This window comes from Macaca fascicularis, chromosome 16 (assembly GCF_037993035.2).
Source record: "Macaca fascicularis isolate 582-1 chromosome 16, T2T-MFA8v1.1".
NCBI lineage: Eukaryota > Metazoa > Chordata > Mammalia > Primates > Cercopithecidae > Macaca > Macaca fascicularis.
This window is the reverse complement of record NC_088390.1, coordinates 5509168-5537061: the sequence shown is the minus strand read 5'-3', so window position 1 is coordinate 5537061 and position 27894 is coordinate 5509168. Positions and strand designations below refer to the sequence as shown.

The following is a 27894-nucleotide window of genomic DNA, read 5'->3' as shown; positions in this document are numbered from 1 at the left end:
CTTTTCTTGGTTGTACCTCAGGCCCTGCTTTTCCCACCCCCAGGAAGTGAAAGCCTTCCCAAGCCCCCAATGCATGCTGGGAGTTGCAGTCCCTTTTCGAAAGGCTGGGGCGGCCGTGATGTCATCGGTGGTCGCCGGGAGCCGCCAGCACGTGGCGAGGAAGGGGCGGTGCGCGCCTGCTGTCTGCACCTGAGAGGGGGCAGGAGCTGCCGGCGCTTGCGCCTCCTGCTGCGGTGCCTTCCCGACATGCCGGAGGAGGCGGGCTACCCGCCGGCCAAGAGATTCCGGCCGGGCTCTGGGCCTCCGAGCCGCTCTGGGTCCTTCCCTCCTGGGAGGCAAGTGGTGATGCTGCTGACTGCGGGCAGCGGCGGCAGAGGTGGAGGAGGAGGCCGGAGGCAGCAGCCGCCCCTGGCCCAGCCCTCGGCCAGTCCCTACCCTGAAGCTGTGGAGCTGCAGCGCCGGAGTCTGCCCATCTTCCAGGCGCGGGGACAACTGTTGGCCCAGCTCCGAAACCTGGACAACGCGGTCCTCATCGGTGAGTGGCCGCGCCGGCGGGCTCTTCCTTGCACTTCATCCGTGGCTTAGCTAAAGCAGTTTTTCTTACATGCCTCTCAGTCCCTTTCGTTCTTGGTTTCAACAAACCTGAATACCTTTTCTGGGCCAGACCTGGAGAGGGGCCTTGAAGAAGGGTCCGGCAGCCCTGCCCTGGAGGCGCTGGACAGCCCGGTGAGAGTGACCGACGTGTGTAGGCAAAGACTCACCTTCCGTGTAAAAGGATAGAGACACGTACCGGGGGCTTGCGGGGCTTAGGAGAGTGGATCTGACCCAGTTTGTGAGGAGGTGGCTGGGGAGGTCGTGTGGGAGGGAGGGCGTTCTAGGCAGGAGAGAAAGTCTTTTGAGAGATGGGAACCTGAACACATTCCGGTGGAAAGGGAAGGTGTAGTTTCTGGTGCATGAAAACAGGCAGAGTTGTTGGGCAGGGACTGATTTCAAGGGGCTTTCATCCCCCACGTATTAGAGGAGATACTGAAGGACGGAAAGGATGAGCAGCCAAAAAGGGGAAGGAGACCCATGAGTGCTGCTAGTCAAAGGAATGCAGAGTGAGCAGATGCAGCAGTCCAGTCCAGTTTCACTGGACTTGGATGTGATGCCCACTGGATTTGGATGTGAGCTATTTGTAAGAGTTAAAGAAAAAGGAAAGAAACACGAAACGCAACTGGCAATTAAAGACGGGTTTTCTTTAGTTAAAACCTGAGAGGCGCTCCTGGCCGAGTTCGGTCAGGAGCCCTTTCTCTTACAGACTTAAGAGTATATATTGGTTTTAGGGTGAGGGCCCTTATCACAAGCTTGGAATGTTTATAGGTGTGGAGAAGTTTTTGGCGGGATTGGACTCTCTTTGGGAGGAGGGGAAGTTGTCTTGGAGCAGACATCTTTCCGGCCCGGAGGGGGGTTATCTCCCGGCTAACATCTTCTCGGCCAGAGCCAGGTTATCTTGGGGTTGACATGTGTCTGGTCGGGGATGAGTTTGGAATGTTTCTGATTGGAGATGTTATTTGTGGTCTGTGGTCGTGCTGACCTTAGCCATTACGCTGATGCCCTTTGGATTTAGGCGGTTTTTTAAGGTGAACTTTTGAATGAGGGGCTTGTCCAAGATGGTGATGCTCCTGCTCTGTCAATCCAGACCCTTCAGTTATAAAAAGGAGGAGGGACGGCATGTTCTTTCTGGCTACTTCCTGTTAACCAGGGGACGGAGAGTTTCCTGGCCTCAGGTTGACTGTAGGAGCAATGCCATCTGTAGATGTTTTTGGGGAGTTTGTTTGTGAAATGGCCATGATCCTGTCAGTTAAAAATCTTTGAGAAAGGTTAATTAGGCAGGGTAAGAACATTAGTCCCTTGGCCGGGCGCGGTGGCTCACGCCTGTATCCCAGCACTTTGGGAGGCCCAGACGGGTGGATCACAAGGTCAGGAGATCGAGACCATCCCGGCTAACACCATGAAACCCCTTCTCTACTGAAAATACAAAAACTAGCCGGGCGTGGTGGCGGGCGCCTGTAGTCCCAGCTACTCGGGAGGCTGAGGCAGGAGAATGGCTTGAACCCGGGAGGCGGAGCTTGCAGTGAGCAGATCGCACCACTGCACTCCAGCCTGGGCGACAGAGCCAGACTCTGTCTCAAACAAATAAACAAAAAAGAGTATTAGTCCCAGGCATAGTATTAGGAGAGAGCCCAGGAATGGGATGACGCATGCTATGATTTTGTTTTTAAACCAAGAGTCCATTTGGTTGTTTTGGTACTCCCTTAGCTTTTTAGCCTTTTCTTTAAGTTTTTTTTAGCAGCGCTTTTTATTTTTACTAGGCCCGATTGGTTGATATAGAAACAGGCGTGAGCCACCGCGCCCAGCCCCCTCAAAACAATTTTTTAACCTTTTAACATGGGTTAAAATGTACATTCTTATCCCTCCTTATAATCTTTTTGCCAAAAGTGTATTTTACTTTCCTTACACACCTTGCACATAAACTGCCTCTTCAACAGTTTTAAATGCATGTTACATTGTTAACTTTTAGCAACCTTTAGCTTTGTTGAAAACCTTGGTAAGTTTAGGATTTTAATTATGCACTAGGTGTACAGCCTAGGACTTAGACAGAAGTGCAGATAAGAAGTGCTGGCTTCTTTCAGCATTTAGCTCCTTGCGTCCTAGGTTTTAACCTAGCTGCAAAGCAGGCAAATTGTACAGCTAAGAGTTGTAGTGACATTTTATAAAGCATTCAGGAAGCCTAATCACTTTTAAATTGTGAAACATTTCTTGCATAAATTTCCTTTTACAAAATTTTTCACGACTTTCACAGTCTCTGATACTATTGATCGTGGATCCCTTGGAGAGCTATTTCAACAAAGCTCTGTGGGTAACAGCTGATTTGTCATTGAGCTGAGGGCTGAAAGCAGGGGGAGCAGGCTTCTGTTTTGAGAAAAGGGAGGGAAGCTGAGAGGAACTTTACAGATGCTGCTCAATTTAGGACGGGGTTATGTGTGGACGAACCCACCCATCCTCATAAGTTGAAAATATCCTAAGTTGGAAATGCATTGAATATGCACAGCCGGCCTTCGGTGTGCTCGAACATGTACATTAGCCTATGGTTTGGTGATATCATCTAACACAAAGCCTATTTTATAATAGTCTTGAATATTTCATGTAATTTATTGAATACCATACTGAAAGTGACAAACAGGTGTGTGGGTACTCAAAAGAACAGTTGCTACTGTATGGTTTTGACTTTTGCTCCATCCTGAAGTCGAGCAGTTCTAAGGCAGGGACCGTCTGTATTCAGAGGTTGAGGGGAAGAACTCAATAGGGAGGGAGGCTGAAGATAGAATCGAGCTAACGGAGCAAAGATCAGGAGGTGTGGGGAAGCGGGGAGCTTGGGCACAAGCGCTAGATGCAGGGCTGGTCTGGAAGAGGAGGAAGGCTAAGAGGCTGCAGAGCTAGAGAATGGATGTAAGGATGGTGCACTGCAGCAGGGCTTGTAGGGGCAGGTAGGGAGATGATCACATTTTAGAACCCCACTTCTGTGAGACAGGTTCAGGAGCTCTGCTCAGAATGGGAGTCACTGGGCTTCAAGTGGGCCCTTGGGGAGGATGGAGACAAGACAGGCTGCAAAAACAAGAAATCAGATCCTGGTAGTACTGGTGCCTAGGTGCATTTCGGCTACACTATAAACTCAGGTTTGCTTCTGCACAACCTAATTATAGCTTGAACATCCCAAATCTGAAAATCCAAAATCCAGAGGGGGCTCCAAGGAGCATTTCCTTTGAGCATCATGTCGGGTGCTCAAAAAGTTTTGGATTTGGGAGCATTTAGGACTTCAGATTTTCACAAATAAAATGCTCAGCCAGTAAGTATAATGCGAATATTACAAAACTTGAAAGCATCCAAAGTTCACAACACTTCTGGTGCCAAGCATTTTGTATTTTACTTTAGCAACACTCAGTTGCCCTGGTACAGGAGCAGGAAAGATGGACAGAGACATTAATTCAAGTTTGGGGTTTTGCCTAGTGGATTCAGCAGGAAGATTGCAGAATAATCAAATTCTTAGTCTGATTCTTGTCTGGGTCAGGAAGGATGAGCAGTCAGAGGGGGCTGACAGACTGACAGGAAAAAAACCCCACAAATAATGGGACTGGAGGACTCTGTGAGGTCAGAGAGGCCTGGTGGTAACTGGAGGGAGGGGAAGGATGCGCAGATTTGCTGAGTTTTTTGCTCTAATCAGGCACTATTAAAGGAACTCACACAAGGCAGGAAATAACATTTACTGCGTGCTTATTGTATGCAAAATACTCAAGTACCTGTGAGGGACTTGCAGAGCACTGCCCTCCGGGAGCTTCTGGTGTTGTGGGAGGATGGACACATTTAAACTCTTCTGTACAACGCAGCATGGTCAGGGCTGAAAGACAGATGAACAAGGCTCTCTGGAGCCCAGAGGAGGGCCACCTGTGCAACCAGGAGAGCGTGTCTGAGGCCTGACTCATCTTAGAGTTTGCCAGGCAGGCAGTGTGAGGGCAGGTGTTCTGCCCATAGTGTGGGCAGAGGCAGAGGGGTTGAAGGGAGGCAGCAGGCTGGGGAGTGGCCAGGAGTTGAAGGCAGCAGTGCATGAATGGATGTCTCTTCATGTCCATCAGTATGCAGAAATCTATGTAACAGTTGTTTTATATTTTAACTATGTAAATTATTTTATTTTATATTTTAACTATGTAAATTACCTTTTGAACATTTATATCGTTTCCAGTTTTTTTCTGTCAGGAGCAAAATTGAATAAAATCTCTTCGAAGCTGTATCTTTATACACAAGTTTACTTATTTTCTTAGAATCAATTTCTGCAAGCAGAATTGTGGGGCAAAGGATATAAACATTTTAAATATTTAAAAAACATAATTTGGCCTCCTGAGAAACAATACCAATTAGCCAACTAACTTCGCCAGCAGTATACGTACCTGAATGCCCGTTCTCCTGAGGCTTTACCAACTCAGAGTATTTTATCTTTTACTTCTGACTTTGAGCTGTTTGTTTGGTGAAATTTAAGTCAGTTTGCTATTTGTTGTTGTTGTTTTTCTAAGACAGGGTCTCATTCTGTTGCCCATGCTGGAGTGCAGTGGTGTGATCATGGCTCACTGCAGCCTGGACCTCCCTGGCTCCGCAATATGCCCACCTCAGCCTTCAGAGTAGCTGGGACCACAGGCGTGCACCACCACGTCCAACTAATTTTGTATTTTTTGTAGAGACAACTCCTGGGCTCAAGTGATCCTCCTCCCTTGGCCTCCCGACATGCTAGGATCACAGGAATGAGCCACTGTGCCCAGCCAATTTGCATTTATTTTTCTTTTCTTCTTTTTTTTTTTTTTTTTTGAGACGGAGTCTCGCTCTGTCGCCCAGGCTGGAGTGCAGTGGCCGGATCTCAGCTCACTGCAAGCTCCGCCTCCCGGGTTCACGCCATTCTCCTGCCTCAGCCTCCCGAGTAGCTGGGACTACAGGCGCCTGCCACCTCGCCTGGCTAGTTTTTTGTATTTTTTAGTAGAGACGGAGTTTCACCGGGTTAGACAGGATGATCTCGATCTCCTGACCTCGTGATCCGCCCGTCTCGGCCTCCCAAAGTGCTGGGATTACAGGCTTGAGCCACCGCGCCCGGCCTTTTTTTTTTTTCAGACATTGTCTCACACTATCTCCCAGGCTGGCATGCAGTGGCACAATCATGGCTTACTGTAACCTAGAACTCCTGGGCCTCATGATCCTTCTGTCTCAGCCTCCCTAGTTGCTGGGACTACAGGCACATGCAACCACACCTGGCTAATTGTTGTTGTTGAGACAGGGTCTTGCTGTGTTGCCCAGGCTGATCTTGATCTCCTGGGCTCAAGAGAGCCTCCTACCTCGGCCTCCCAAAGTACTGAGATTATAGGTGCCAGGCCTGGTGCTCAGCCCTAATTTGCATTTCAATGAGCCTTTTTTTTTTTCCCCCTCTCTCCTAGGGGAAACTGGCTCTGGGAAGACAACTCAGATCCCTCAGTACCTGTATGAAGGAGGGATCAGCCGCCAGGGCATCATTGCTGTGACCCAGCCTCGTCGAGTAGCTGCCATCTCTCTTGCTACTAGAGTCTCAGACGAGAAGAGAACTGAACTCGGGAAGCTGGTACCTGGTTCCTTCTTTACTCTTAATACTTCTTGACTAAACAGTTCTCCCACCATGCCCGCTGCCTGTTATTTTTCTAAACAAGACTCCTTTTACATAATGAGCTGCTTTTCTTGCCTATTCTTCCGAGAGTTCTTTACAAGCTCCTGAGAGATCAGGGGCTCTATTGGTCCCATGTGCTTTGCTTTCAAAATCTGTTGTCAAGTTGGATAAATTAGTTGTTTTCTTTGAACATCTTAAGCCTTCAGTAACCTCTGTTAACTCTCTTATCTATATGTCTTTCTAGAAATATTGTAAGCATTATGCCAGTGTATATGTGTGTATTGAGAATGAGTCTCAGAACTGTATATAAGACAGATTTGTGTGTGTGTACTCATTTCACTTAAAAATATTTTAGACATCTTTTCATATCTGTACATAACTTCACATGAAACTTTTTTATTTATTTATTTATTTTATTTTGAGACTGTCTCGCGCTGTCACCCAGACTGGAGTACAGTGGCACAATCGCGGCTCACTGCAACCTCCGCCTCCTGGGTTCAAGCGATTATCCTGCCTCAGCCTCCGGAGTAACTGGGATTACAGGCACCCGCCACCACGCCCGGCTAATTTTTGTATTTTTTAGTAGAGACGGGGTTTCACCATATTGGTCAGGCTGGTCTCAAACTCCTGACCTCATGATCCACTTGCCTCGGCCTCCCAAAGTGCTGGGATTACAGGTGTGAGCCACCGCGCCTAGCCCACATGAAATTATCAAATAGCTTGAGCTAGAAGGTTAATTTTAAATATTCCTTGTAATAGTTACATTAATTGCAGTTGAAGCAAACTTGACCATGGTCTCTCCCAGCTAGATTGCATGCCTCCCAAGGGAGTAGGAAGGGTTGGTGTTGGTCTTGTTCAATGTGGTGGTGCAAGCGCCCAACTTAGTGCTGGACGCAGCAGGCGCTCGAGAAATGTTTGATGACCAAATAAGTTGTTTCTCTGCACAGGTCGGCTATACAGTGCGCTTTGATGACGTCACCTCAGAAGACACCAGGATCAAGTTTCTGACAGACGGCATGCTTCTGCGCGAAGCAATTTCAGACTCTCTGCTTCGGAAGTACAGCTGCGTCATTTTGGATGAAGCTCATGAACGGACTATCCACACAGATGTGCTCTTTGGAGTGGTTAAAACCGCACAGAAGAGGAGAAAGGAACTAGGGAAACTTCCTCTGAAAGTATGCATAACACACAGAAGGAAACAGGCCTGGCCGGGCGTGGAGGCTCACTCCTGTAATCCCAGCACTTTGGAAGGCCGAGGCGGGTGGATCACCTGAGGTCAGGAGTTCGAGACTAACCTGGGCCAACATGGTGAAACCCTGTCTCTACTAAAAATACGAGAAATGAGCTGGGCATGGTGGTGTGTGCCTGTAGTTCCAGCTACTTGGGAGGCTGAGGCAGGAGTCACTTGAACCTGGGAGGCGGAAGTTGTAATGAGCTGAGATCGCACCACTGCACTCCAGCCTGGGCGACAACAGTGAAACTCCGTCTTGATTTTTTTTTTTTTTTTGAGACGGAGTCTCGCTCTGTTGCCCAGGCTGGAGTGCAGTGGTGCGATCTCGGCTCACTGCAAGCTGCACCTCCCGCGTTCACGCCTTTCACAGGCACCCGCCACCACGCCCAGCTAATTTTTTGTATTTTTAGTAGAGACGGGGTTTCACCAGGTTAGCCAGGATGATCTCGATCTCCTGACCTCGTGATCCACCCGTCTCGGCCTCCCAAAGTGCTGGGATTACAGGCGTGAGCCACTGTGCCCGGCGAAACTCCATCTCAAAAAAAAAAAAAAAAAGGAAAGGAAACTGGCCTGGCCTGTGTTCTTTAGCAGGGTGTTCTCCTCTGCCTGTTCTGCTCAGAGCCTTGGAAGAACGTTAGCTATAATGGAGGTGGCACAGGCCTCAATCATCTGCTTTTGGGGCTTGAGAGGGACATGGAAAGGCTGTCCCAATGTTTGCTTCTGGTCCTCTTCGTTCTTTCATGCAGGTGATTGTGATGTCAGCTACGATGGATGTGGACCTGTTCTCTCAGTATTTCAATGGCGCCCCCGTCCTCTACCTAGAGGGTCGGCAGCATCCGATCCAAGTGTTTTACACCAAACAGCCTCAGAATGATTACCTGCACGCCGCGCTTGTCTCAGTCTTCCAGATCCACCAGGTATGGTGTGGGGGGCAAATTCCCAAAAAGTTGTCTTTTATCTTGCAGTTGGTAGTGAGAATATTGAGCCTTAAAAAGCAAAGCTACTGAATAAAAAAACAGCTTTGTGAGTTGTGTCATCAACATGAATAAGGAAGCCAGGCGCAGTGGCTCACGCCTGTAATCCCAGCACTTTGGGAGGCCAAGGCGGGCGGATCACCTGAGGTCAGGAGTTCAAGACCAGCCTGGCCAACATGGTGAAACCCCATCTCTACAAAAATACAGAAATTATCCGGGCCTGATGGCAGGTGCCTGTAGTCTCAGCTACTCAGGAGGCTGAGGCAGGAGAATCGCCTGAACCCAGGAGGCGGAGGTTGCAGTGAACCGAGATCGCAACACTGCACTCCAGCCTGGGTGACAGAGGGAGACTCTGTCTGGAAAAAAAAAAAAAAAGATGAATAAGGAGTTGATTTGCTGTGTCTGGATTTTTATCCTTTATTTATGGTGTCTCTCCTTTTCTCTGAAAAGAAAAATAATTCAACTCTGACCAGCAGCTTTCTTACACTGAGCCAGAAAATTGCCATGTTAGAGCAGTAGCTTACCAACATTTCTTGATTATAACCCCTATTAAGAAGTACTTTTGGCTGGGCGCAGTGGCTCACACCTGTAATCCCAGCACTTTGGGAGGCTGAGGTGAGCGGATCACGAGGTCAGGAGATCGAGACCATCCTGGCTAACACGGTGAAACCCCATCTCTACTAAAAATACAAAAAATTAGCCAGGCGTGGTGGCGGACGCCTTTAGTCCCAGCTACTCCGGAGGCTGAGGCAGGAGAATGGTGTGAACCCGGGAGGCGGAGCTTGCAGTGAGCCGAGATCATGCCACTGCACTCCAGCCTGGGCGACAGAGCGAGACTCCGTCTCAAAAAAAACAAAAGAAGCACTTTTTATTTTGCAACCCAGTATGCTATACATATAACTGAAATAAGTCTATGAAACACCGCTTCTGGCCAGGCATGGTGACTCACACCTGTAATCTCAATGCTTTGGGAGGCCAAAGCAGGAGGATCACTTGAGTCCAGGAGTTCAAGACCAGTCTGACAACATAGCAAAACCCTGTCTCTATAAAAAATTATAAAAATTATTTTTTAAAAAAGAAACTACGTCTTTTACTACATGTTGGGTACTCTGATATTTTGTACCTCATTTAAAGAAAAAGTTGGCGAGGCACAGTGGCTAACACCTGGAATCCTAGCACGTTGGGAAGCAGAGGTGGGTAGGATTGCTTGAGCTCAGGAGTTTGAGACCAGCCTGGGCAACATAGCAAGACCTCATCTCTACTAAAAATAAAAAAAATCAGCCAGGTGTGGGGGTGCATGCCTGTAGTCCCAGCTACTTGGGATGCTGAGGTAGGAGGATCACTTAAGCCTGGAAGATTAAGGCTGTAGTGAACTATGATCACTGTACTCCAGCCTGGGAGACAGAGCAAGATCCTATCTCAAAAAAAGAAGAAATTGACATTGGCCCAATAATGGGTTGCAACTTAAGAGTTTTGTTTTTTTTTTTAACTATATTAGGAGAATATTAAAAAATATTTTCTCATTTTATTAAACATTTACTTCAAAAATTTGAATCATTAAATCACTTTTGTTTAATTTGTATAAGATTTAATATTTTTACCTTCCTATTGGCTTTCTGAGAAAATCCAGAGGCAAGCTTTTAAAATTAAGTTTTATTTAATTTACTTATTTAGAGACAGGGTCTCATTCTGTCACCCAGGCTGGAGAACAGTGGCATAATCATAGCTCACTGCAGCCTCGATCTCCTGGGCTCAAGCAATCCTCCTGCCTTTGCCTCCTGAGTAGCTGGAACTATAGGCACACACCACTACACCTGGCTAATTTTTTTTATGTTTTGTGGACACAGGGTCTTGCTATGTTTCCCAGGCTGGTCTCAAACTCCTGGCCTCAAGTGATTTTCCCGACTCAGCCTCCCAAAGCACTGGGATTGCAGATGTGAGAAACCGTGCCCAGTCAATTTTTATTTTAAAAGAAGTGATGCATGTGGGGGTTTAAAGTTTTAAAAAGTCAAGTAGTCTATAGTAAAAGGCTCATAATAAAAGAATAACAGTTGTTTTTACTTCAACATCCCAGATTTCTGCTGTTTAGGGCACCTCCTTTCAGTCTCTACATATTGCTTTCGTATTTCTAAACTACCTTGCTTTTGCCACTGTTTCTTGAGTTATGGGTATCAGGCATCATATGCTAATTTCTTACCATGGTGACAAGAGTTTAGAATTGCCCCTCCCCAGCCCCCTTTATCTCCAGCCTCTTGACAGTTCTATCATGATGTTTTTGTTTAGGTTTTTGTTTTTGAGGCAGGATCTTGCTGTGTTGCCCAGGCTGGTCGTGAACTCCTGGGCTCAAGCAATCCTCCTGCCTCAGCATTGGGGAGTAACTACATGCTTGCATCCTTGTGTCTGGCCTATTATGATGTTTTCTGAGTCCAGTATTAATACTAACAATATCATGACCACACATTGCTAGTAGCACACCGTCATCCCTATACCTTGTTTCTTGAACAACACAGTTGTGTAACTTTTGTAGGTAGCTCTGGCTCATTTTTTTCCAAATGTTCCAACATCTCTCATATGCCAATCGTGAATGGTTCTGTGTTCAAGTGCAGTCTGTCTTTTCAGAGTCCCTTACGCGGCTGTTCCAGTTAGGGCAGGTGGCTCTCCTGGGCCTTTGTGCAGTTGTTATCATGACTCTTCCCTTTGTCACCATTTTCCCGTGGTGAAGCCCAGCGCTTCCCAGTCTCCTGGCCGCCCTGGGTAGGAGAGGGAACTGGAGGGTTTAACCACGCTATACTCAGACTTTGAGCCAATCCCTGGGTTTTCACTCTCCCACAACACGATGTGTAGTTCCCTCCCTCCAGCCAAGTCATCCAGCCCCTTTCCCCTCTCTCTTCCAAAGTGATTTGAGCCTCCTCATCTCTCATTGTCTTTTTTTTTCTGAGACAGTGGCCTTTACTGTCGTTTTCATAGTATTTGGGGAAGAAGTCTGCCTTGTTTAACTGCGGAAAGCAAACAAGATGAGAATTTTTCATAAATGGCAGCTGCTGGTGCATTAGGTTACCCCTGGCTTTGATGAAATCTCCCACTGATGAGGTTTTGACTGATTTAGATTTTGTCCTGTCTGTGTGTACCTCTGAACAATTGTTCTGTTAATACTGGGCTGAAAAAAAGGTACACATTTTAAAAATATGTATTTTTACATATATACCTAAACATACATATAATTATTAACATTTTTTTCTATTTATTTTGCCATTAGGCTTTTTTTTTTTTTTTTTTTTTTGAGATGGAGTCTCACTCTGTCGCCCAGACTGGAGTGCAGTGACGTGAACTCGGCTCACTGCAACCTCTGCCTCCCAGGTTGAAGCCATTCTTGTGCCTCAGCCCCCCAAGTATCTGGAACCACACCCGGCTAACTTTTGTATTTTTAGTAGAGATGGGATTTCACTGTGTTGGACAGGCTGGTCTCAAACTGTTGACCTCAACCCATTTGCCCGCCTCAGCCTCCCAAAGTGCTGAGGTTACAGGCATGAGCCACCTCGCCCAGCCCATCAAGCACTTTATTTTATTTTATTTTATTTTTGAGATGGAGTCTCACTGTGTCACCCAGGCTGGAGTGCAGTGGTGTGATATCGGCTCACTGCAACCTCCGCCTCCCACGTTCAAGTGATTCTCCTGCCTCAGCCTCCCGAGTAGCTGGGATTACAGGCGTGTGCCACCATGCCTGCCTAATTTTTTGTATTTTTAGTAGAGATGGGTTTCACTGTGTTAGCCAGCATGGTCTTGATCTCCTGACCTTGTAATCCACCCGCCTCGACCTCCTGAAGTGCTGGGATTACAGACGTGAGCCACTGCGCCTGGCCCTATTTAATTTAATTTAATTTAATTTAATTTTATTTTATTTTATTTATTTTGAGAGAAAGTCTTGCTCTGTTGGCCAAGCTGGAGTGCAGTGGCGCAATCTGGGCTCACTGCAATCTCCACCTCCCAGGTTCAAGCATTCTCTTGCCTCAGCCTCCTGAGGAGCTGGGATTACAGGCACCCACCACCACCCCCAGCTAATTTTTGTATTTTTAGTAGAGACAGGGTTTCACCATGTTGGTCAAGCTGGTCTCGAACTCCTGACCTCAGGTGATCTGCCCGCCTTGTCCTCCCAAAGTGTCAAGCACTTTACATCAAACAAATTAATATGTCTGATCAGAAATCAAAGAAAAATCAGGGCATTAGGTATGTCATTCACACTTGGGTGTTGTTCCCTTTGAAAGTGAGGAACCCCATTAACCTCAACAGCTCAAGCAGTTGTCCAAGTATACAGTGTATGTTTGGGGGTGTGTGAAAGCGCTTTCGACGGCATCATTATTAAAGGCTCCTTTTCCAGCGGGGCTGCATCTGTTCATTTCCACGGATTAGGATTTCCCCAAGTTGCCTTCTGTTTTGTCAACCTCGTCTTTCAAGATGCTTACAAAAGGAAGGAAGCCTCATGCAGATTTTATTTGCTTGCTTGATTATGCTTTTCATGGTATTGTTCTTGTTAGAAAAAACAATCTGATGATTTTCCTTCAGAATTTCATCACTTGGCCTATAAACATAGCTGGCTAACTCCTATATATTCCAGTTTTGTTTTTTATGTTTTTGAGTCAGGGTCTCGTTCTGTCGCCCAGGCAGGAGTGCAGTGACAAGCAACTGGAACTATAGGCATGTGCCACCACCCCTGACTAATTTTTTAAAAAGTGTTTTGTAGAGATGGGATCTTGCTGTGTTGCCCAGACTGGTCACAAACTCCTGGCTGCAAACTATCCTCCCGCCTCGGCCTCCCAAAGTGCTAGGTTCACAGGCGTGAGCCATCACACCCAGCCTATTACCATTTTATGCACTGCTGGTCGGGGTTCTCTCCAAGCTAGACATCAACTTTTAGGCTCATTTACATTTCCATAGTTAAGAAAAATAACTCTGGGAAACATCATCAATCACCATTGTCTTTTTCTGTGCAAGCTGCAATTCTATCAATGCCTAGTAAACCCCCTCTACCTTTTTTACAGGAAGCCCCTCCTTCACAGGACATCCTGGTGTTCCTCACCGGGCAGGAGGAGATCGAAGCCATGAGCAAGACCTGCCGAGACATTGCAAAGCACCTCCCAGACGGCTGCCCTGCGTTGCTGGTCCTTCCGCTGTACGCCTCCCTGCCCTATGCGCAGCAGCTGCGAGTCTTCCAAGGGGCCCCAAAGGTGAGTGCACCACCTCTTCTCTCCAGCCCTATTGTGGGCACCCAGACGGATCCACCAGTGAGGTCTGTGTACCTATTACCAGGTTCCAGATAAGGTGTATGGGATGGGCTACCCAGGTACCAGATGAGCGCATTGAGGAGGCGCAGGAGCACGATGCACGGTGACATATATGGCGCTCCTGTGATGGGAGCAGGGAGGCAGTTGTTGGGATGAGGGAGAGTATAATCCAAAGCTGCAAGGTGACTTCTAAGGACCCGCATAAATTGCATGTGTCCATTGTGGCATTTATTGTGTGCCTTTGCCGTGCCAGGCACTGTGCTAGCTTTGATATCCACTGTCTCTCATCCTCATGGGAACCGGCAAGGCCGGTGATGATCCCATGGGGATTGCGAGGCCCCAAGAGGGGAAGTCACACTTGCTCAAGGAGCGCATAATAAGTCACTGGCGGGGCCACGATTCCAACCCACATCTACTTGCTTCTGATTCCTGTGCTTGTTCCGCTACATCTCATTGCCTCAAATTGACCTTTAAGACTGCAGCGTCCCTTCCCCTGCCTAGTTGAATGACCAACCATTCATATTAATGACTGCCATTAATAATGGAGTCATCTTTTCGTGGTCCTGAGTGACTTGTGGAAATCAATGGTGAGAATATGTTTGAAGGCTTCTGAATCATCCGTGTGTCAATGCGGCTTTTTGGTTTTCTTCCTCCTTTTAGGGCTATCGCAAAGTGATCATTTCAACCAACATCGCTGAAACCTCCATAACCATTACAGGAATAAAATATGTAGTTGACACGGGCATGGTTAAAGCAAAGAAGTATAACCCTGGTGAGAATTTGTAGTTCATGAATGTCTCTCGTGTGTCTAGTGAGCAGCCACTGAAACTGTAGTCCGCAGTTTTCCCCTGAGTGTTTCATGTTTGTAACTAGCAAATTCGGGTGGCAGGCGCCATGAGTGAGATCATCTACACTCCAGGTCCACAAAGGAGTCCTGAGGCGGGTATGTGAGACAGGAAGTAGAGGCAGGAAGGAAGAGCCCAGGTCGAGCAAACTTGGGCACACAGGGTCTGGGACCTGAACAGAGGGTCCAGTACCCCATCAGAAGTCAGCTGTAAGGCCAGGAACAGCTGGGTGTCAATCAAAGGCTGTCATCAGAAACTATATATAAATATATATATATGGCTGGTATGAGCTCCCAGGTTTCCTAGGAAGGAACCAGATCCCCTGGCTGGGCTGAGGCATAGAAGGAGCACTGGCTTCTCCTAAGAAGGTGCAGTGGGAAGCTAACTTCAGGTCATCTTGACTCATGTCTGTTTGATACTTCGCTTTATTCCACAGAGGAGTGGAGGCCACTGAAATTATTGCTCCCAATTATTGAGCTGAAATGCTCCAGCAAACATTTGAGGGTCGTGACTTCCACAGGTGTATCTTTTTGAGATGATGTTAGGTGAAAGAGCTTGGGTCTCCAGTGCCTGGCTAAGAATACACCTTTATCAAGGAAATGAACCTCATTTACTGCTAGAAAACAAACATCACATTATTTCTGTCTTACAACAGAACTGGAAGGGAGGATAAAGCTCCCAAGTGATTTGAGGCATTGAATTCCGGAGTTGTTGATTGATAGTATGACCACCATCCTCGTTTGCTGAAACTGTCCCAGTTTTAGCGCCCAGAATCCCACATCCCAGGAAACCCTCTGTCCCAAGCAAACGGGAGGGGTTGGCCGTCCTACCACCTAAGGCAAGACCTCGGAAACTCTTCTGGCCCCTTGCTGCATGCGTGAGTTTTCTCTGACGTTTTCGTGACAGATTTCACGCTGGGCTTATTGCAAAGCCTCGTTTCACTAGGGCCAAACCGCTGCGGAGCATCCTGGTTTTGCGCTGTCCATTGTGCTAGCCTTGAGGTTTTCTGGACCCCTGTGTTGCTGAAAGAACCGCTGGTGTGCTTCCTTTTATCAACACTGTAGAAAGAGTTTGTTCATGTGATGAAGCACTAATGGGGCTCACTCTCCGTCCAGACAGTGGTCTTGAGGTGTTAGCAGTGCAGCGGGTATCGAAGACGCAGGCTTGGCAGCGCACAGGGAGGGCTGGCAGAGAGGACAGTGGCGTCTGTTACCGGCTCTACACGGAGGAGGAGTTTGAGAAGTTTGATAAGATGACCGTGCCAGAGATCCAGAGGTAGGCACCTGCACTGCTGCCGTTCGTCCCCACGTCTCTCCTGCTTGCCCGGAGCTGCGGTTTTTACTCACGCTCCTCCGTGAGTGGTTCTGACTCACTGGCAGAGGGATCAGGTGATGACCCTGGCCTCACGCCCTTCGCAGGTGTAACCTGGCCAGTGTGATGCTGCAGCTTCTGGCAATGAAAGTCCCAAATGTGCTCACCTTTGACTTCATGTCCAAGCCATCTCCGGGTAAGTGAAATCCACAGTTTTGCAGAAGGTGGGTGAGGAGACAACAACAAATGGACACTTCCAAAAAAATAAAGTATTTTGGTCATCTCCTTTATTTAATTGTGTGGATAACAACATTAGTTATTAGAGAAGCATCTCAAAATCATGAAATGACAGATAAATTGATTGACTTTTAAAGAGACAGGGTCTCACTGTGTGGCCCAGGTGGAAGGGCAGTGGCTACCCACAGGCTCCATCACAGCCTCCAACTCCTGGGCTCCAGCGATCCTCCCGCTTCAGCCTTCCAAGTAGCTGGGACCACAGGCATGTGCCAGTGCTCCTAGCTATGAAATGATAGATTCTGTACTGTCAGCACCATCAATAAGTTTCCTTGACCTCTGGAACCAGTGAAGGTCATGTGAGTCCTTGGGTTACTACAGAACTGTAATGAAATTATGCTTTTTTCAGCACAGGGACTGCAAAGATCACATTTCTGTGCCTTTAACTGGAATTTGATCAGTCTCCTGTTCATTGGTAATTTCTCTACAGTGGAAGAACATAATTGGAAATCTTTATGATAGTAGCTTTGGCACCTGGCCTCTCATCAATGCACCATTTTCCTTTTCTTCCTCCCGTTCCTTTTCTTAAGTAATGCAATTGGTTTAAAAAAGAAAGAAAGAAAACACAAAGTCAGCAATTGATTGGGTGTACAAGGGTCCTGCCCTAATCCTCAGGTCCATAGTTTTCTTCCCCTAGAACAACCACTGGAAGTATTTTCTAGTAGACTTCTAGAGCAAATGTATGCATATGTGAGTATATGTAGTATGTTTAATTTTATTTATGTATTTATTTATTTATTTTTGAGACAGGGTCTCGCTCAGGTTGTCCAGGATGGAGTGCAGCGGCACATTCTCAGCTCAGTGCAGCCTCAACCTCCCGGGCTCAGGTGATTCTCCCACATCAGCTTCCCAAGTAGCTGGGAGTACAGGTGTGAGCCACCAAGCCCCCGCTGTAGTATGTTTTTGTTTTTGTTTTTGTTTTGAGACAGGATCTCACTCTGTTGCCCAGGCTGGAGTGCAGTGGTGCGATCCCAGCTCACTGCAACCTCTGCCTGCCAGGTTCAAGTGATTCTTCTACCTCAGCCTCCCAAGTTGCTGGGACTACAGGTGTGTACCACCACACCCAGCTAACTTTTGTATTTTTTAGTATAGATGGAGTTTCACTATGTTGGCTGGGCTGGTCTCGAACTCCTGACCTTGTGATCCACCCGCCTCAGTCTCCCAAAGTGCTGGGATTACAGGCGTGAGCTACCGCGCCCAGCCTGTAGTATGTTTTAAACCATAAACAGCAACAAACATTGAACATTGTTCTGTGCTTGATTTTTTCCCTTCATTGCTAAATCCTTACGAACAAATGATGATACATAAGGTATAAGGAATGATTAAAATCCAACACCTGTGTACCCAGTTGAAGCCCCCAGGGCACCCCCGCCACCCGCTTGCCCTCGCCTCCTTCCACTCCTTTGGGGTAACCACTCCCACATTTTGTTTGTAATTGCCTTGCTTTTCTTTATTGTTTTACTATATGCGTCTGTATCCCTAAACCACCTGTTTGTTCTTTGTTTGTAAGTTTATGTTATTGAGTAAGCTGTTTTCATTCAGCTTGTTCTGTATAGTTTATTTGTGTTGATGCTTTTTCACATTAAGTGCTATTCTATTCTGTGAATAAACCAAATTGCATTTATCCATCCTTCAATTGGTAAATATTGCTTTAAAAAAAGCAATGAGAAGGCCGGGCACGGTGGCTCACGCCTATAATCTCAGCACTTTGGGAGGCCGAGGCGGGCGGATCACAAGGTCAGGAGATCGAGACCATCCTGGCTAACATGGTGAAACCCCATCTCTACTAAAAATACACAAAATTAGCTGGGCGAGGTGGCGGGTACCTGTAGTCCCAGCTACTCGGGAGGCTGAGGCTGGAGAATGGCGTGAACCTGGGAGGCGGAGCTTGCAGTGAGCAGAGAACGTGCCACTGCACTCCAGCCTGGGCGACAGAGCAAGACTCCACCTCAAAAAAAAAAAAAAAAGCAATGAGAAACACACTGCTTTCTTTCATTTAATACATTTTACAGATCACTCCTTATTGGGATGTATATATTTATTGCATCCTTAGAAATGCTTTTTTATTCTTTAATAGGTAATGTATTTACACGGTTCAAAGTTTAAAAAATATAAAAGAGTAAATAGTGATAATGTCCGTCTCACCCCTCCTTGTCCCCCAGCCTCCCCAGCTGGCCCCTGAGACAACTGCTATTTCCACTGTTATGTGTTTGCTTCTGGCGATATGGTCTCTGTGCGACGTATATCTGCAGGTGAAATTTGTAAGTGTAGCATTGCTGGGTCAAAGGTTACACTTTTGATGTGTGTATTCAAAATCTACATACATATTGCTAAATAACAGGTCATTTAAAAAGGGAATTGAGGCCAGGCGCAGTGGCTCACACTTACAATCCTAGCACTTTGGGAGGCCAAGGCAGGCGGATCACCTGAGGTCAAGAGTTTGAGACCAGCCTGGCCAACATGGTGAAACCCCGTCTCTACTAAAAATACAAAAATTAGCCAGCCGTGGTGGCATATGCCTGTGGTCCCAGCTACAGGGAAGGCTGAAACAGGAGAATCACTGGAACCCAGGAGGTGGAGGCTGCAATGAGCCGAGATCACACATTTGCACTTCAGCATGGGCGACAGAGCAAGACTCTGTCTCAAAAAAGAAAAGGGAGGCCTGGCACAGTGGCTCATGCCTGTAATTCCAACACTTTGGGAGGCCGAGGTGGGTGGATCACAAGGTCAGGAGATCAAGACCATCCTGGCTAACATGGTAAAACGCCATCTCTACTAAAAATACAAAAAGTTAGCCAGGTGTGGTGGTGGGCACCTGTAGTCCCAGCTACTCGGGAGGCTGAGGCAGGAGAATGGCGTGAACCCAGGAGGCGGAGCTTGCAGTGAGCCAAGATTGCACCATTGCCCTCCAGCCTGGGCGACAGAGCGAGACTCCATCTCAACAAAAAGAGGGAATTGGACTGAAGACAGTGATGTCATTCTTTGACAGGTGTGTCAAGGGGGCAGTGGTGGTTATGATGTTTTGATGTTTTGCTGTTGTTTGATGTAGAGTTATCAAAAGCTCCCAGAAATACTGAACTGGCTGCAACTTCATTCTTTTTGGACTTTTGGCTCCTTTTTATGTCTCTGTTTCTTTAGATCACATTCAGGCGGCCATTGCCCAGCTGGACCTGTTAGGTGCTCTCGAACATAAGGATGACCAGCTTTCCCTGACTCCAATTGGAAGAAAGATGGCGGCATTTCCTTTAGAACCCAAATTTGCCAAAGTAAATGATACCCTCTTTTACTATTTACAAAGTAAATAGTCCCCTTTCTGTACATTACAGTTAGCCATCCCAAAGTAGAACCATTAACCCAGTGCTTCTCGATTAATCTCACTTTTTCTCTTAAATAATTACCAACCCCTAGTTTTTAAATAGCCCTGGTTGATGTTCAGTGTGGGATTCAAAGATATGAAGTCAAGAGCCCTACCCACAAGAAATTCGGAACTCTGTAGGGAAGGCAGTCACCTGTTTTATTTAATATGAAAGAGTGAAATAACAGTCATGTACATAGCCATGGTTTTAGAAATACCTGTCCTTTAACTCCTTAGAAAGGAAGCTGCAAAAGCAATGTACAGAAATAGTGCATTCTAAAGCTAGGAGAAGGCTGGGTTTACACAATTTTAAATTTCGGTTTGCAGACCATCCTCATGTCCCCCAAATTCCACTGTACAGAGGAGATCCTGACCATTGTCTCCCTGCTGTCTGTGGACAGCGTCCTCCACAACCCTCCTTCCCGGCGAGAGGAAGTGCAAGGGGTCCGCAAGAAGTTCGTATCCAGCGAGGGGGATCACATGACCCTGCTCAATATCTATCGGACCTTCAAAAACCTGGGTGGAAATAAGGTGAGCCTCGTCTTGCTCCTGTTCTCCAGAGACAGCCGCTCGTCTCTGCTGCGTGCTTCCCTTTTTCTACTGAAGCCGCACAAAAAGTACACTTTCCCTTTGTGGCTGAATGATCTAAAGAATCACAAAAAGAAAGCCAGACATCATTTCGGAAATGCCTCAGTACTGGGAGGTCACCAAAGAAATGTCACTCCGGTCTCTGCTCTGAACGTGTTTAACTCAGCAAGACTTAAGCGACTCCCAACCCATCAAAACGTAGTTGGAACTTAATAAAGTAATATGTCTAATGATGGTAGTGCATACCAATTAATGAGTACTTACTCCGTGCCATGCCCCATGCTAAGCACTTGTTAATATATGATCTCATTCAGTACAGTACTTCTAAGAAATGAGCACTGTTATTATTATCTTTTATATTCATGAAACATAGTCATGGAAATGAAGCTTCGTGCAGTTGAAAAACTTGCCCAGGGCCAGGCACCATGTCTCCAGCTTGTAATCCCAGCACTTCGGGAGGCCGGGGCAGGTGGATCACTTGAGCCCAGGACTTCCAGAGCAGCCTGGCCAATGTGGCAAAAGCCTGTCTCTACTAAAAATACAAGAATTAGCTGGGCGTGGTTGTGCACACCTGTAATCCCAGCTACTGGGGAGGTTGAGGCAGGAGAATCATTTGAACCTGGGAGGCAGAGGTTGCGGTGAGCTGAGATCGTGCCACTACACTCTCAGCCTAGGTGACAGAGCGAGACTCTATCTCCAAAAAGAGAAAAAAGAAAGAAGAAGCCTTACATAAATGGGGCATTTCTGTTTTGTTTTCTGTGTCTGTTCATCTCCTTTGTCCATTTTTCTACCGGGTCATTGGTCTTTTTCTTAATGACTTGTAGAACTTTTAAAATCTATTCTGGAGATTCTGATATTTTATTGGGTATGATAAGACAACTATCCCAAGTTGGGAAACTTTAAGTTTTTCTTTAGTTTAAATTATTAATAGTTTTCCTTATAGTTCATGTTTCTTCATATAAAGATATTTTCCTACGTTCCTTTTTGGCACCTAAAGTTTTTCCTCTGAATTCAACTGTGTTCTAAAAATGTTGTTATATTTTTTCTGTAGAAATGAGAGGTTTGTTAGCTGGGCATGGTGGCACGTGCAGGTAGTTGAAGCTATCTGGGAGGCCGAGGTGGGAGGATTGGTTTGTGGTGAGCTATGATGTATCACTGCACTCCAGCCCAGGGAACAGAGCAAGGCCCCGTCTCTGTGAACAAATAAATAGTGAATGAGTGGATTGTGATATCATTCTGTCTCCTATTCAGGATTGGTGCAAAGAGAATTTTGTCAATAGCAAGAATATGATGCTGGTCGCCGAAGTCAGAGCACAGCTGAGGGACATCTGCTTGAAGGTATTGTCCCGGTCCTAGTGTTCTTTGGGTGACAAAGCTGTTACTTCGTTCAAGGTAGACATTTTGAAATTGCTTATTGCTAGTGATTATAAAAGGATTTCTCATTGTAGAAAATTTCACAAATAAGAAAAAAGGAAGTTACCCACAATTCTGCATCTCAGTAGTTTAGCCTATTTCCTACAGCCTATTTTTTATTGTATTTTTTCACATAGCAAATTCTATGTATAATTTATATTTGGTTTTATAATCTTTATAAGCATTTTCCAGTGTTAGAATTCTTCATAAGATTTTAAGTGGGAATATCTCCATTATTTCCTTTTAGATTACCCAAGTCGTATATAGTTGTTAAATATTTACACAATGCAGAAAATAGAAAATAGTGATTTATAATGTAGAAAGTTTAAAAAGTCTCCCATAATCCTGCCCCTCCAGAGATAACTACTGTTAACAGTTTGGGGTAGATCCTTCTAGAATTTGTTTCTGTGTATGTATGTTTTTGTGCATTTTGTGCATGTCTGTACGAGCACACACATACACGGATACGTGTATATGAGGTACTGTTCCACAACTTCCTTTCTTCCACATGGCTTCACTCCTTTTCCTTTTCCTTTTCCTTTTCCTTTTTTACTATTTGAGACAGAGTCTTGCTCTGTCACCCAGGCTGGAGTGCAGTAGTGCCATCTCGGCTCACTGCAACCTCTGTTCACGGGAACTTCTGCCTCCCAAGTTCAAGCGATTCTCCTGCCTCAGCCTCCCGAGTAGCTGGGATTACAGGCTCCTACTACCACGCCAGGCTAATTTTTGTATTTTTAATAGAGACAGGGTTTCACCATGTTCGCCAGGCTGGTCTCGAACTCCTGACCTCAGGTGATCCGCTCGTCTCGACCTTCCAAAGTGCTGGGATTCCAGGTGTGAGCCACCGCGCCTGGCCTCACATGTGTATTTCTTGAATCCTTCTGGGCTTTTGGTGCTGCATGTGTCTAGCTCATTCATTTCAGTGATTTCATAGCATTTCATTGTATTCACTGCAGTTTATTTAAGCCTCTAGTAACGGTCATTTAGGTTCTGTCTCCTGCATATGTGCCGTGGTGTGCACAGAATGAATTTCTAGATGGGGAATTTGGATTTCGTTAGATATTGCCAAAGTGTCCACCACAAAGTGTTTTTTCTTTTCTTTTCTTTTTTTTTTTTTTTTTTTTTTGAGACGGAGTTTCGTTCTTGTTGCCCAGGCTGGAGTGCAGTGGCACGATCTTGGCTCACCACAACCTCCGCCTCCTGGGTTCAAGCAATTCTCCTGCCTCAGCCTCCCAAGGAGCTGGGAGTATAGGTGTGACCCACCACGCCCAGCAAATGTTTTGTATTTTTAGTAGAGACGAGGTAAAGTGCTGGGATTATAGGCGTGAGCCACCACGCCTGGCCAATTTTTTGTATTTTTAGTAGAGTTAAGGTTTCACCGTGTTAGCCAGGATGGTCTTGACCTCCCAAAGTGCTGGGATTACAGGCGTGAGCCACCACTCCCAGCCTAATTTTTTGTATTTTTAGTAGAGACGGGGTTTCACTGTGTTGGCCAGGCCGGTCTTGAGCTCCTGACCTCAGGCGATCCACCCGCCTCGGCCTCCCAAAGTGCTGGGATTCCGGGCGTGAGCCACCGCGCCTGACCCACGAAGTTTTATATTAGCTTTTTATTCCCTCTTAGAGTACATGGTGTTTGAAAGGCCTGCCGTGGTATATTTAATGCTTGCATGACACTCCACATTTTATGTCACAGGTAGAGGGTCTCGTGAGTGTTCTTTTGCTGTTGATCACTGAGACAGTGTCCGTGTTTTTGCTGTCGTCACAGGCACTCTGTGGTGAATGCCTTGTGCCCCCTCAGTGCGGACACTCCTGGGAGACAGTCACAGCCCGTACCCAGGCCTGTGTCTGATGCCAACGGCCTGTAGTTAGCACTAGAGCTGTTTCTTCTCTTGGTAGCCTGTTGTATTCGGTCTTTCACACATTTTTTTTTTTTTTTTGAGACGGAGTCTCACTCTGTCGCCCAGGCTGGATGCAGTGGTGCGATCTCCGCTCACTGCAAGCTCCGCCTCCCGGGATCATGCCATTCTCCTGCCTCACCCTCCTGAGTAGCTGGGACTACAGATGCCCGCCACCACGCCTGGCTAATTTTTTTTGTATTTTTAGTAGAGATGGGGTTTCACCGTGGTCTCAATCTCCTGACCTTGTGATCCGCCCGCCTCGGCCTCCCAAAGTGCTGGGATTACAGGTGTGAGCCCCCGCACCCAGCCCAACATTTTTTCAAACTGCTTTTGTATTTGAACAGTTTCCTGCCAGTCTGTCTCTTGGCTTCGTAAGTTTTCTCAATTATTGACAGTAGAAATGGCACTTCTCTATTAGTTCTGGATTTAGGACTCTGTAGTGGCCAGGGATACCTCTCATTATATGCCAGGCACTGGCCAAGGTCCTGAGACTTTACAGACATGCCTGCTCAGTAACTAAGTAATAATCTAGACAGTGACCTGACGTACGTACACTCACGCCAGGAGGCCATCAGATTAAAGTAACCACTATCATTTATGAGGTGTTTGTTCAGCCCTGTTCTGAATACTTTTTATGTGATTGCTTTATTTAAACTCGTTTCTTTTTTTTTTTCTTTTTTTTTCTTTTTTAACTCAGACCTTAACCCAAAGGATAAAATCCTCTTTTCAACCTATAAGACTGATTCTGTTGTTACTCCCATTTTACAAAGGATGAAACTAAGCCTAATCAGGTTAAATAATTTGCCCCAAATCACTCAGCCAGTGAGTGGTAAAGCTGATAGTCTGGAAGGAGAGACCAGCACTTAGCCTCTGGGGCTTCCTGGAGGTGGTGACAACTGAGCTAGATCTTGACAGATAAGGAGATAAAAGAGTATCTTCCAGGCCAGCTGTGGTAGCTGGCTTATGCCTGTAGTCCCAGCACTTTGGGAGGCCCAGGAAGGTGGATTGCTTGAGGCCAGGAGTTCAAAATCAGCCTGACCAACATGGCGAAACCCCATCTCTGCTAAAAATACAAAAATAAGCGGAGCGTGGTGGTGCATGCCTGTAATCCCAGCTCCTCAGGAGGCTGAGGCACAAGAATCGCTTGAATCCAGGAGGCAGAGGTTGCAGTGAGCCGGGATTGCGCCACTGCACTCCAGCCTGGGCAACAGAGCGAGACCCTGTCTCTTCAAAAAAAAGTATCTTCTTCAGGCATGATCGGCTGATTGTCAACAACAGCAGAAACCCTTGAGCCATCATAAAGGACAAAAGAAAGATTTTTCCAAGGATCGAAAGGTGTTTCTGAGAACCTATAGGCAGGAAATAGAGTCACAGGAACTAGAAAAAGCCTGCAGGAGCCAGGGCCGCTGCTTTCTCTGGACTTGCTGCTTCTCTTGCTTCAAGTACCCTCTGCGTGCGTCCTTCCCTGTTCCCCCCTTTACCTCCACATGGAAGTGATTGCTCTGCATGGCCCCTCCTCTCAAGAGCCCAGCAGAGATTGACAAGTTTTCCAGTTTCAAACCTAACAGATGCCTGGAAGAGAGAAGCTGGCCAGCTTAGGTCCAGCGAGTGTGTACCACTGGTTGGTTCATCTGTGCCCAGGGGCGTAGGTTACATGACCCACTCATCCAGAGCAGTAGAACAAGGACATTGACTGGTGACTGACATTTCCTCTGATGAGACAAAGGCAGCATTTCTACTAAGAGCCGCAAATGTGAAGGCACAGAGATAGGAATCATGAAACGGGGCGAGGAAAGAGAAGGCAGCCAACTATGGGGAACCATGGAGTGTCTAAAGAACAGTGGTGAGGCTGGGCGCGGTGGCTCACGTCTGGAATCCCAGCACTTCGGGAGGCCGAGGCGGGCAGATCACTTGAGGTCAGGGGTTCGAGACCAGCCTGACCAACATGGTGAAACCCCGTTTCTACTAAAAATACAAGAATTAGCCAGGCGCGGTGGCGGGCGCCTGTAGTCCCAGCTACTTGGGAGGCTAAGTAAGGCAGGAGAATCGCTTGAACCTGGGAGGTGGAGGTTGCAGGGAGCTGAGATCGCGCCACTGCATTGCAGCCTGGGCGACAGAGCGAGACTCAGCCTCAGAAAAAGAAAAGAAAGAAAAAGAAAAAGTGCGGTGAGAGGAAAGGCGGGGGAGCGGCTCAGGGCGGCTCCTTCGTGGCTCCACCTCGGGAACTTTGCGTTGTCTGGCAAGGAGCGATAGAGACGGTGTTGAAGGTGTCTGAGTGGACGGAGAGTGGTAGATGAGCCTGGCAGCAGCATGTGAGGCGAATCGGCGTGAGGAGATGGTGAGATGGTCAAAGCGAGAGGGAAGGGCCTTTCCTTTCTGGGTGTCCTGATGGAATTTAGGTGAGGGGTGGGTCACGCAGCCTGCCTGTGGTCTGGTGGCTAACGTGAGCGCCTCCCTCCCAGCCCTGCCTTCGCAGGCAGTAGTTTCCCTGTTTCTGGTCCGCCCTCCTCCAGCTGGGCCTTCTTCCCCTGACCTTGCTGATGCTTGGTGACCACCTCTGAATGTCAGAATCCACTCTGTTAGGCTCACAGTGCGGGCTGCGTTTGCCCCGGTGGATCCAGTTTCCCCAACACACTGCGTGGTACTGACCAGTGTTTGGGGTTGGCTCCATTCCTCGCTTTCTCCCGAAACAGATGTCAATGCCAATCGTGTCATCCCGAGGAGACATGGAGAGCGTCCGCCGCTGCCTGGCTCACAGCCTCTTCATGAGCACCGCCGAGCTTCAGCCAGACGGCACCTATGCCACCACGGACACCCACCAGCCGGTGGCCATCCACCCGTCGTCCGTCCTCTTCCACTGCAAGCCGGCCTGCGTCGTGTACACCGAGCTGCTCTACACCAACAAGTGCTACATGCGGGACCTCTGCGTCGTGGATGCAGAGTGGCTGTACGAGGCTGCCCCTGAATACTTTAGGAGGAAGCTGAGAACCGCCAGAAACTGAGCCGCCCCAGGATGCCAGGATGCCAGGATGCCACCAGAATCGCTGGTCCCTGGGAGCTTGGACTCCAGTCGTCCTCACAGCAGCCTTCCAGGGTGGCGCTTAGAGAAGCCTTGGAGTCAGCTGAGCATGCCTGACTTCCAGGGGCTTGAAAGCATCTTTGCTTCACCTCCTAGGACTGACCCATGTAGACATGGACATATCATTTGTAACTGGAAGCTTCAAAATTATGCTTCTGGTTCTTACTGGGTGACTTTGACTTAATTAACACCTGAGCCTCAGTTTTCTCATCTGCCAAATGGGAGCAATAATAATAATCCTTATAAAATTGGGTTCATAAAGTTTAGAGAAAATGAATGGAAGGTACCCAGAACTATGCCTGGAGCACGCCACACAAACAGGGAGTTGGGAGCCATTAGGCTGAATGTTGCTGTTTCCACGTGATGTGAATTAGGTACAGCAACATCCCAAGTTCTTGTGACTGAGGGCGATTTTCTGGAAGGGCCACAGGAGGTTGCGGAGCTTGGATGTTGCCCTTGGTTCTTGTTTAACGTCTATCTGTATGCAGTTTTAAAATAGAAAACACAACTGACTTCTGTAGAAGTTTCCAGAGGGAGGTGCTGTTATCTCGTACCTCCTGGGATGGCGATCCCTACTGAACACTTACATCTAGAGGTGGACCGCTCTGTCTGTCTCCAAGCAGAGACCAGTAAAGGAGCCTCCTGGTCCTCGGTACGTGACCCTGTTGGTGCGTGACGCTGTCAGTGCTTTCAGGAGACATGTAAGCTTCCTGGGTGAAGGCTGATTTATACCTTCTGAATCCTGTCACACATAGACATGGGAAACTGGCCTTTCAGTGTTTTGTGTGTGTAGGTGACTCCCACATACACAGTTGCCATTTTTCTCTCTAACTGGGCACCAGCGAACATGTGGGCGTGAAGAGTGACTCATACCATTTCAGCTGTTTCTTTTGGGGCAGAGCCCCTGGTCAGAGGTGGTGGGGGTGGGGAGGGGAGAGGGGTACATAGAACCCAGAGAACGTTGGCTTATGCCAGAGACCACACCACATCTGGGCTTGCATTCTTGTATCTTTCGTGGTGTGTGGGCGGGAGGCGGTTCAGTGAAGACCGGAAGGCCTGCTGGACAAATTCGAAAAGAGCTGGAGCTGTAGCACTTACTCTTGCGTCTTATTAATGTGCTATGATATTTTTTCCTTCTTTGTAGGGACTTGGGGACAGTCTGGCTTTGCTGCTTTCTAACTGCTAGGCACCTCCCTCTAAGCCTCATTGTCAGAGGGAATTGGAGGTCTCCACAGTCTCTTCCTGTTCTGACATTCCGAGCAGAGAAAAGGCACTCACTGTTCCTCTTAGCTATTTAATTATCAGAAGCCAGTAATCTTTCCCCAGACAATGTTCTGTCCTAGAAGTCGTCGAGCTTTGGCTCTTCTGTTGTGCTTATTTGGTCCAAATACATCTGTGGGTGTTTTGTCA

The 27894-nt window shown here is 47.3% G+C and overlaps 1 protein-coding gene and 1 non-coding gene across 7 annotated transcripts; one reads left to right on the top strand and one right to left on the bottom strand.

Moving 5' to 3' along the window:
* The first annotated feature begins 136 nt into the window (after positions 1-136).
* Positions 137-27894, top strand: DHX33 (DEAH-box helicase 33). Of its 6 annotated transcripts, none has more exons than XM_005582646.5 (12): positions 137-535; positions 6015-6175; positions 7165-7392; positions 8195-8365; positions 13459-13644; positions 14362-14473; positions 15662-15821; positions 15965-16053; positions 19290-19417; positions 19834-20037; positions 21346-21432; positions 26099-27894. In XM_005582646.5, exons 1-12 carry the CDS (start codon positions 247-249, stop codon positions 26405-26407), a joined length of 2124 nt encoding a protein of 707 aa, XP_005582703.4. In that variant the 5' UTR covers positions 137-246; the 3' UTR covers positions 26408-27894. The 6 variants fall into 6 exon arrangements, with proteins under 6 accessions (XP_005582703.4, XP_073874473.1, XP_073874474.1 ...); XM_074018372.1 differs by lacking the exon at positions 26099-27894 and adding an exon at positions 24103-25568; XM_074018373.1 differs by lacking the exon at positions 26099-27894 and adding an exon at positions 24103-25568 and having other exon boundaries at positions 21346-21486.
* LOC123569603 (U7 small nuclear RNA) lies at positions 27513-27574 on the bottom strand. Its single transcript, XR_006693419.1, has one exon. It is a non-coding gene; the product is annotated as a U7 small nuclear RNA (small nuclear RNA).

What these genes read in the sequence shown, in the direction of transcription:
- DHX33 (XM_005582646.5), top strand. Translation starts at nt 247, where the DNA reads ATGCCGGAGGAGGCGGGCTACCCGCCGGCCAAGAGATTCCGGCCGGGC. An exon ending in GGACAACGCGGTCCTCATCG is followed by an intron (nt 536 to 6,014) that starts GTGAGTGGCCGC and finishes CCTCTCTCCTAG; the next exon opens with GGGAAACTGGCTCTGGGAAG. An exon ending in ACCGTGCCAGAGATCCAGAG is followed by an intron (nt 15,822 to 15,964) that starts GTAGGCACCTGC and finishes CGCCCTTCGCAG; the next exon opens with GTGTAACCTGGCCAGTGTGA.